At 33.2% G+C, this 10,958-nt stretch overlaps 1 protein-coding gene across 1 annotated transcript; it reads left to right on the top strand.

Moving 5' to 3' along the window:
- The first annotated feature begins 3,877 nt into the window (after positions 1–3,877).
- On the top strand, positions 3,878–5,111 carry LOC139484152 (uncharacterized protein 5-like). Its single transcript, XM_071267882.1, has 2 exons — positions 3,878–4,037; positions 4,678–5,111. Exons 1-2 carry the CDS (start codon positions 3,878–3,880, stop codon positions 5,109–5,111), a joined length of 594 nt encoding a protein of 197 aa, XP_071123983.1.
- Positions 5,112–10,958: the final 5,847 nt, after the last annotated feature.

Below are 10,958 nucleotides of genomic sequence, written 5' to 3'. Positions count from 1 at the left end.
TCAATAGATTGAAATATCATACCAACATTATGAAAGCGTATTAAGACAGGTCATCAACTTATAATGAGAAATGGTCTTTATCATAAGTTTAATGAAAACATTTAACCTTTTTCTAAAACACATATTAATACATTGTGTATTCTCTCTTACTGAAAAGAGTAGATTGATGTAATATATTTAAATCATAATGCTCATATATGAAAAACAGCAATATATATTTAAAGAAAAGTACAATTCATGTCTTCAGTGCTGAAATTCCTCGTTCATCAGCCATGAATTATTTTGTTTTCAATTCAGGTATTGTAAGGTGACGTAGAACTAAGGTACATTCACAAATGTTATTACAAATTACTCATCAGACTGAAACATATCATCTCCTCTCCATGCTGAAACAACTGCCTTTTGTCTATTTCTGATTAATACTGACACAAGGTCATTACTTAAAATCTTTATTTCTTCATTTCCGTCTTGATATTATGACATAGAAAATATATAAATACCGGGTAAAACAATTTATTGCATGAATTATGCATGTGACGTTTATTTGTTCAAAAGAATTCAAAAGAAAATCAAGTCCCTAGTGATAGGCTTTTGTTGATATACATTTTTGTTCATTAATTCCTATTTTTGTATGTATTCGATTACAATTGTTTTTAAATATGCTATATCAAGTTTCACACGAAATGTCCCAATGGTTTTGACCTTAGTTTAATACCAAAGGCAATCAAGTCGTTTGTAATAATGATGCCATCTCAGATGTCTGATGTGGTGTCAATGACATATAAATATTCTAACCCTTTTGTCAGGTCATTACAGATCAAAACGAAGTTTTTTTTACCTTGATTTGTTCAATCAACAGATGTCATTAGTCTCTCGTGGATAATTATATCTTTTGACAAATAATACCCAATGCAGCCATCAATTTAAAGAACACCTGATTTTGGAGTGCACAAGTACTCAAAATGTTGATAGTTTGAAAGTTTATGTATGGGTGATTTGGTCTCTGTTCCATAGAACCATCAATAGAAGTTTATGAAAACAGAATTGTAAATATCAGTTTACAAAGGCTTGACTCATCAAAATAAACTCATAAGAAAATAATAAAAAAAATGAATATTTGTGATTAGAACCTTTACTTGACCCATTAACACCTTACCTATATTTTAGATGATTTGCCATAAAACTTAGTGCCAGTAGGAGTATTATGAATAAAAATGAATTATTCAATAGGCTGTAGCTTCTGACAATAAATTGTGTGTTTATTTCTTTTTTCCTATGGCAACCCAACATATTTAGGTCATTTTATTCCTCTTGAGGACTATAACTTTCACCTGACCAGTTTTAATTTTGTAACTAAAAAGCAAACTCGCATTTTATTGTAATATACTCTGATTTGTCGCATTAATTATTAATTTGTTGTTGTCCATACATATATTGACAGGGATTCATAACATTCATTTACCAAACATGGACAAAAAGAAGTTCATATTTAAAAGCTGGATGTATTTAGCCTTTTCAGTTGGTATGTTAACGTTACAAGTGTGTAGTATTGCATCTAAAAATAATCAATTAATACAGTTCATAGCTGTAGAATTAAAAGTATCCATCCATATTTACATTGTGGTGAAATTATTATAACATTTTTGGGGGTTATATCGATTTTGCAAACGGTTCAGGTTTTACGAATCATCAGCAACGGTAAAACAAAGGGAATTGATTCCAGATCATATAATTATATTTCTTGGTTTTTTTTTTAATGAAATAAAGATATTAAAACTTCCTCACGCAAAGGTGTCTTTTTATCTCTGTTAAGGCAGTGATGTCAGTTCTGTGTACGCTGTTCAGTTGTTGTATTTATGCCGCTTTGGTGGTTTTGTGTATGCCACTTTAGTTGTTTACGTCGTTTTCGCTGTTCTGGTAACAACGCTTTGGTTGTTCTGTTAACGCGGTTTGGTTTTACTATTTACACAGCTTTGTTTGTTCTCATAACACCGTTTGGTTGTGCTGTGTAAATTGTGATAATTGTTAACGCCTCTTTGCTGATTTTCTTAAAGCCGCTTCAGTTGTTCTATTCACGCCGTTTTAGTTGTCCTGTTTATATTCCTTTAGTTTTTAGCTTACGTTAATTAGTTATTCTTTTCATGACGTTTAGTATCACCAGCCCAGTAGCCAGTACTTCGGTACTGGCATGAAAATACGGATTTTTTTGTGTTATTAAAATTTGCTATTACAAAATGATAGAAATTATTATAAATTAAGGAATGCATCTCCCTCATGCAAAGCTCTGATTCCTTTCAATGATCTGGCTATACTTTTTGGACCTTTTGGATTATAGCTCTTCATCTTTTATAATCTTTGGATTTCAAATATTTTGGCCACGAGCATCACTGGAGAGACATGTATTGTCGAAATGCGCATCTCTGCGCATATAGATGATAATAAAATTAAGAACGAAAATGGGGAATTTTTCAAAGAGATAAAAAAAAAAACCTACAACAAAGCAGATAGCATTCCACGGCCACCAATTTCTATTTATGCTACTATGGTTGTTCTAATAACCCCGATTTGGTTGCTCAGTCGACGTTGTTTTATTGCTCTGTTCAGTCAGCTTTGGTTGTTCTGTTAATGCTAATTAATTCTATATATGTCGATTGTTTTGTTACTCTTGTTATATGTTTTACTTTCTGTATTCGGGCCGCAATCGTACACCATGAAGTTCAAACAAAAAACACGTAACCAAGTTACGTGCAAACGGTTATCATTCCACTCTTTCTATTTTTCAAAGATGGTTACTATTAGACGAAATTAATCAGACGACTACTATAATTGTGTTACACAGAAGACTAACAAAAATCATTTATTGAAGACATCTTGCTTTAAACGGGACACATTCGAATAACAAAGGACATTATTCTTTTTTTACAAAGACAACTGAAATCCGTTGCATGTTCACTTCCGGGGGTCAAAAAAATCATCAAGGGTAACATATTGCAGTAGGGTTACTAAAAGTTAACTTCGGCGGTCCTACTAATTAATAATGTCTGCAATTAAAGTATGATTTAAAATCATGTCAACCGGTATGATTATCTGTATATAGACATAATGTGTAGAACTGTTTTATATTTTAAAGTTGAAAATTGAAACTGAAAATGAATTGAGAAATATGTAATATTTTAGTAACTGAGAGTATTTTTTAGATTGGTGCTTTGTGCCTGTTGTCACAAATGTTAGTTTATTTCAACTTTGTGCTGATCTGATGAGACGAAACCTTTTAAACAGATTTTTACACTGTATTTATGTTATATTATTTTATGATGTCCATAGTGAGAGAGGGTTAGGAGCTGTCAAATAGTTTAATATCTCGATATCTTATATCTATAATTCAGGAGCCTGTAACTCATTTGTTCTCATTGCTTGTTATTTGTCGAACTTGATTTTCACTTAATTTTACAAGCTTTAAAATGGATTTTTGTGTCACATTTGTTATTAGAAGCATTTTATAATTTACCATTTCATATATGTTAATCTGTTGACGACTGTAAGGTAACAGGTAGATATAAGCATCATTTTTAAATAAATCTAAGCCTTCGGTATTTTCTATTTGCAAATCATTATAACTTTTATTTCATATATATATTTTAGCTGATATATTATTAACACAACTTTTTATACTCTTCCCATCTTCCTTTATAGACATTCTTCCGCTTTGCTTTGCATATTCCGTTCGACGTTGTAGTTTTTTTTTTTTTTCAACGTCAATAGTTATATATAAACCACTGAACATGTAATTTCAGCGACAAGTGTAGGAATTAAAGGATATAAACAAATGCAGTACGGCTTGATCGCTGAAAAAGAATTACCATTGACATGCACTACAATGAATACAGTTGGGCATTTGGAGTGTGCAATGTTATGCGCAATTAAGAGTAGTTACGGATGTGAAGCAAGTGAGATTCGACGTGAATTGGAGTGTTGTTTATTCTCCTCTGATAAGATGGCGAGAAAGGAAAATGGCGTGTCTTCGTTGATCAAATGTGGTGAGATTAATTATGCATTCTTAATGTTGCAGTATTATTTATTTTCAGACATCATGGATATGTTAAAGTAATAATAACATGAAATTCATAAATGTGGATGACAACTTCAAGAGTTCCTTTTTCACGAAAGTAACATAGCGAATTAAACTTTTAACTTTTTAAAAACATGAGCAACACAACGGGTGTCACATGTGAAGCAAGATCTGTTCAGCTCTCCAGAGCAACTGAGAGAATCCCTAGTTTTTTGTGGAGTTCATGTTGCTTAGTCTTTTGTTTTCTATGTTGTGTCTTGTGTGCTGTTTGTCAGTGTGTTTTCTATCTATGATTTTAACAGTTTCCTTGCTATATTTCGCTCCTCTTCTATATTGATTAAATGGAATTTGTTATATTTAAATATTTCATCTTCATCATGTCTTCCCCTATTTAGCGGGATTCGCACAAACAAGTTAAGTTTTCTTTATGTTTTTTTTATTCTGACTGTCCAAATCAGGTATCATTACAAATAAAGATTTATTTTGGGAACTGACTTTAATATCACGTTCTATCCCTCGTCAATGCGAATATAGAAACAGCTTCATAAAACAAAACATGAGTCTTCTGTCTGATTTCATTTTAATTCTATTTTTCTCTTATTTTTCAGGTGGTCCTTTACAGTTTTTTACTAGAAATGATTATGAATATTTGCCTCTTTTTGATGCTGGATTATCCTTTGTTGAGAATTCATCTATAGTTTTTGAAGTCAAAACATGCAGGGGAGCTCATATTGCACTGATGAGTGAAAAGACTGATACCGGACCATTGTATGAAGTTGTCATTGGTGGCGAAAAAAATACAAAAATGATTATGCGCAGAGGAAAGTTTTCTTCTCAGGTACTGTCGGAATGGGCACCGTCGCTGGTAGACTGTTACTCCTATAACGCTTTCAAAATACAAATAGATGACGGTCATATTGAAGTGAAACACATGGAAAGTAATAAAGTGTATAACTGGACCGATCCAAATCCATTAAATGTATCATATATTGCTATTGCTTCTTGGTGGAATGCGACTGGAGAATGGAAGTTCAATGTTTGACTTGGAATACGATCGATAGTGTACTTAATAGTGACCAACAAGGAAACATGTGTCTTTTATTTCAACTGTTTTAATGAATTGCAAGTTCAAATAATGATAAAGATAGTTACTATGCTCACTGTCTGTGCAATTTTTTGTTAATGGAATATACATGCATGTTGCTTTTTTTAATATAGATATAAACTCCTTTCACCTTCTTAAATCCAGTAAATTGTTTACATCTTCTATACTTTATAAATATGCGAAGTATAAATCTACGACGCAATTTGTGGAACAGTGTTTTCTTATCCCTATAAAGTTTAAAGTTTTTTGCCATGGCATTATCAAGTTCGTTTTCAACTTTTGTACACCACTTTAGTTTCAAAAACTGCATATTTTCGGTTTCTTCTCCCCCCCCGTTTCTACTACCAATGACTATAATATTAATATCGGTTTGCTGTTTCTTCTTAAAGAGAAAAGCGAAAGATATCAAATGAGTATTCGAACTCATAAAACGAAAACGAACTCACTATGCGGTGTGGGTTTTGCTTATTGGTGCGGGGCGTACGGTGACCTGTAGTTGTTAATTTCTGAATCATTTCGATCTCTTGTGGAGAATTGTCTCATTGGCATTTTATATTGATAATGTTATTAAAATATTTCTGCTACACTTATCGAGCTAAAATGTCTTTATTATACGCTGGGTGCGTGTACATGTAATAAGGCTGTTAATTTTATCAGGATTGAATTTTCGTTGAGTTTTCCAGAAATTACTTTTCTGTAAAGAACATGATTTATCTGTTTACCCTCTTACAGATTCCAAGCTTTTACTATAATTATGATATGGTGATTTTTTTGTCCTATTATACATACTATTACAAGGAGATGTGGCATGATAGCCATTGAGATAAGTCTCCACAAAAGACAAACTGACACAAACTGATCATCAATGATCGAATCCCACACCGCATAGCCAGCTATAAAAGGCCTGGCATGACAAATCTAAGGCCGGTCAACTGAAAAAACCAATAGTGTTATTTAAGTAAAAGATAAGGAATAAAAGGCTAGTATGTAGCAAAACAACAACGACTACCGCTGAATTAAAGGTTCCTGACTTTGGGAGAGACGCACATACAGAATTAGGCCTTGTTCACATTGACCTAAACTCAGTGTTGTGTAAGTGTAACCCACACGTAAACTAAACAAAATCACGTTCCTATTGATAAAACTCAATGTTTACATGTAGTGTAAATCATGTTTTGTCTACATGCAGTCGATACTCGATGTAGGCCTTGTGTAGATTAAGTGTACACACAACTAGGCATTTAAAACATTAGTTTCACCGTGCATATTTAAGGAAGAAACTATTTTTTAATAAAATTGATATTTATAGCAATTATTTATAAAGTTCTTTACAGAAATATTTGTCTAAACTTGATATATTTATCTGTTTTGTTTAGAAATAAAATTTAACGTAGCTTTATTAAGCCCTTATCAAGACTCAAAGCAGCATCATTGACGAACACATAATTCATTTGAAAATTAAGGTCTTTCCGAATCGACTTGACTTACACAGAAATATTTGCCACTGGTCTTTACTCAAACAACGATTCACTCATAAATGCATTACTTAAAAAGTGTGAGGTAAATGTATTGTTTGTCTAGTATCTCGGATCCGTGAAATTACACTTAAAAAGTAAAAAAAAAAAAACATTACCCCCTCCCTTTGACAAATACTTCTTGGAGAAGAAATACCATTTGAACAAACAGAAAAGATAGAAATATAGTGATCCCTAAGATATCAATCCTTCTTCTTCGTCTGTAAGCACGCTGTTGCAGCCTACGTTTTCTAATGCTTAATTTAGACATCTTTAGTATCTTTAAACTACTGCAAGTCATCAAAATGGCTTTCATAAAGAAGCAACCACTTAACTACAAAAACAAAAAACAAAACCGCGCAAACGTTTTATTCCGGTTTTTTTTTCGATGCTGGTAATCAATTTTTTTTCTTCAATATTTAACACTATAATGTATAGGGAAACTCTGGATTCAGAATATTTTTTTATAATCTGTAGAACCAGAATTGTTTTCTTTATCCAACTGGGGTTCGGAATATTTCCATTCCGCCTATTTAGAGTCAAATGGTCGTTCCCTTACTGCTAGAAAAGTTGTCCGAAAACGTTTCATTCGATTCTACGTAATGAACATTTAAATGACATACAGTTTACAAATGTGAACAAATCTTATGTACAGGTAATTAAACAAGGTGTATAGATGTGAACAAATTTAATGTGAAACCAATGTCCAATCCATTAAACTAATTGTAAACAAGTTTTCTGTACACGGAGTTTGGTGTGAACACGGCCTTAGTCTCCTACCTACCCTAACATGGAATAGTGGTGTAACAGTAAACATATAAATACACTTTAAAAATCGGTTTAAAAAAACAAAAACATGTTTAACCCCGCCACATGTATGTGCCTGTTCCAAGTCAGAGCCTCTGGGCTTTGTTATTCTTGTATGGTTTAAAATTTTTGTGTCTTTTATATATTTCTGAGTTTAGTATGACGTCCATTTTTACTGGACTGGTTAAGTGCAAGTTGAAGCACGCCTCCGGTTGCGGTATTTCCTTCGGCTGTTTTCTGCTCTTTGGTCGAGTTGTTGTCTCTTTGATACATTCAAAAATTCAATTTTCAACTTTATTAATTCATCAAATGAATACCAACAGAAACACAACTATAAAAATGGCATAGTGGTGCTTGTGAATTCCTAATAAGATGCATACATATTTGGGCAAATAATTAGCATATCATGAAAAATTAAAGCTTAAAATAAGTACGAAAAATTGTCAGGACAAACCTTGTACACGAGTGTTTAGTGTACCTTGTTTCTTTATTATTATGAGGCTGACTTCATACATGACCTTCTTAGGAAGGAAGAGAAGAAGTTAGCAATATCCTTTAACTTTACCTCTGTTATAAAGATTTTGTTCTCTCACTAAATAATTCAAACTTTGGTGACTATGTTGAACAAATCTATCCCATCGAACTAAATATAAAGGTTCCTACAGACACAATTTAGTCTGCCTCATATCTTGACTTACATCTAGAAATTGACAATGAGATTCGGTTGAAAACAGATCTTTACAACAAAAGAGATTATCATGATGGTTTCAACTTCCCAATTGTGAACTTTCCATTTCTATGTAGCAACATTCTCCCAATTCCCCATTGATACGATATTCCCAAGCTTGTATTTCCTAACATTATTTTCTTGATAGATGATTGCTGCTCACAAGGAATCTATTAACCAATAGTTCCAAATGGTGAAGTGAAATCATTTCTTCGTAAATATTACGGATGCCATCACGAGTTAGTTGACCGTTATGGAATAACCATTTCACAGATGATATCGGATATGTTCCTCATATTGTAACTACAATCCCCTTCCCCTTTCACGAGTGTGACCTACTAAAATAGAATATTTACCAAATTTGTAATAACATAAGCAACACGACGGGTGCCATATGTGGAGCAGGATCTGCTTACCTTTCCTACGCACCTGAGATCACCCCTAGTTTTTTTGGTGCAATGCTTTAACATGTAAGTTATGCAAATATTCAAAGTCGATGAATCCTGACTGAGATACATGGCTAAACATTCTCCATGGAAATGATATTTTCCAATGTTAATACAACTGCATAACTAATAATATCGGCTTATAAGAAGTCGTTCCCTTAACAAACATTAACTTGTAGACGTAAACGTTTCAATTCAATGAAGCATGATAAGGTGGTGGAGCTATATAATATCCGTGGATACTTGCAAATGCCAAATATAGCTGCATACCAAATATAATTGACTAAGCATTATCAGTTCATCTTTAACTCATCTAATCACAAACTAATACATGTAAACAGTTTTACAGGCAATAGACTTTGACTGAGGGGTTTGGGCAAAACATTGTTAATGGAAATGAGATGTGCTGATGCTTATATAACTAAATACAAGTTAATAGTTATCAAAGGTACCAGGATTATAATTTAGTACGCCAAACGCGCGTTTCGTCTACATAAGACTCATCAGTGACGCTCATATCAAAATATTTAAAAAGCCAAACAATCACAAAGTTGAAGAGCATTGAGGATCCAAAATTCCAAAAAGTTATACCAAATACGGCTAAGGCAATCTGTGCCTGGGATATGAAAATTCTTAGTTTTTCGAAAAATTCAAAGTTTTTTAAACAGAAAATTTATAAAAATGACCACATTATTGATATTCATGTCAACACCGAAGTGTTGACTACTGGGCTGGTGATACCCTCGGGGACGAAACGTCCACCAGCAGTGGCATCGACCCAGTGGTGTAAATAGTTATCAAAGGTGCCAGGATTTTAATTTAAAATTAACCTACCACTAATGGTTACCCTTGAACTGACCTAATAACAACTAATGCATGTAAACTATGTAAAATTTGGAGCAGTATCTGCTTACCCTCCCGGAGCACATGGGATCATACCCAGATTTTGGTGGAGTTCGTGTTGCTAAGTATTTATCTTTCTACGTTGTGTCTTGTTAACTATTGTTTATAGATATAGGAAGATGTGGTGTGTGTGCCAAGGAGACAACTCTCCATCCAAATTACAATTTATAAAAGTAAACCATTATAGTTCAATGTACGGCCTTCAACACGGAGCCTTGGCTTACAACGAACAACAAGCTATAAAGGGCCCAAATTTACTAGTGTAAAACCATTTCAACGGGAAAACCAACGGTCTAATCTATATAAAAAAAACGAGAAATGAGAAACACGTATAAATTAAATAAACAAACGACAACTACATGTACATATATGGACATAATTTTGTACTCTTCACTGCAGCTTTCAATTCTGTAGCATTTACTAGAAAATTCCGTCCGTATAAATGATTCAAATTTTCCTGATTTTGCGTGGTTAATGACTATTTTTTTCGCAAATTGATATAGTTGATCTTTCAAATACATGTAGAAGAGGGACAAAAAAGAACTTAGTGTCATGCTATTAGAAGGTACATTGTATTATGTTTATAAAGGTATTTAGTTCTATGCTAAAAGAATGTGAAGCTTTCCCCGTACATCCGCTGGAGACCCCAAGCTTGTCTCAGATGCATCTGGCTGAGTAAGGGCACAGCTTTGCATATCAGAATATGGTGCCAGTTTTATCTACATTTCATTGAGTAAGTTAAGTATACAGCTTCTCATTCATCTGTTTGAGTACTACAAACTAAGGCATTAGAATGTATCTAATGGCATGTTATACGAATGTATTTTGTGCTCTGTTATTGGAATGTACCTTGTGTAATGTTAGTAAACGTACTAAGTGATCGGGTGGTATAAGAAAAGATAAGCTACTGATACTACTGTAAAAATAGCAAGACAACAACGAGGTTGAGCGTTCGAGCCTCTCACTGGGCAGGTGCACTCGACTGCAATTTTAATTCACTAAGACTGTCAGTTTTCATACCATAGGTCTGTGCATCGCTCATGGCACTCCTCCAATAAAAACTGATCAGCACAAAATAGCACAAGTGTGTTAAAGTGGGGGTTAGTATCAACCAATTAATCAGTCGATGAATCAGAAAACAAGAACTTGCTTCATTGTAATTATTTATTCCCCTTGATATTTTGAACTTTTCTCTTCTTTTACTTTTATTCCGGGAGAGGAAACAAAACCAGACATTCAAAATAAATATTATTATTCATAATGCAAACTAAACATTATCATAATCAATAAGAATGAGTTTGCTGCCAGATTAACCATGAAAAAAAGACATGTGGCCTTTCTCGATTCAGGATATTGAAACATAGAGTGAAACTAGCAGGCCAACCTT

Source organism: Mytilus edulis, chromosome 8 (assembly GCF_963676685.1).
Source record: "Mytilus edulis chromosome 8, xbMytEdul2.2, whole genome shotgun sequence".
Lineage (NCBI taxonomy): Eukaryota > Metazoa > Mollusca > Bivalvia > Mytilida > Mytilidae > Mytilus > Mytilus edulis.
This window is presented reverse-complemented; position numbering and strand designations above follow the sequence as displayed.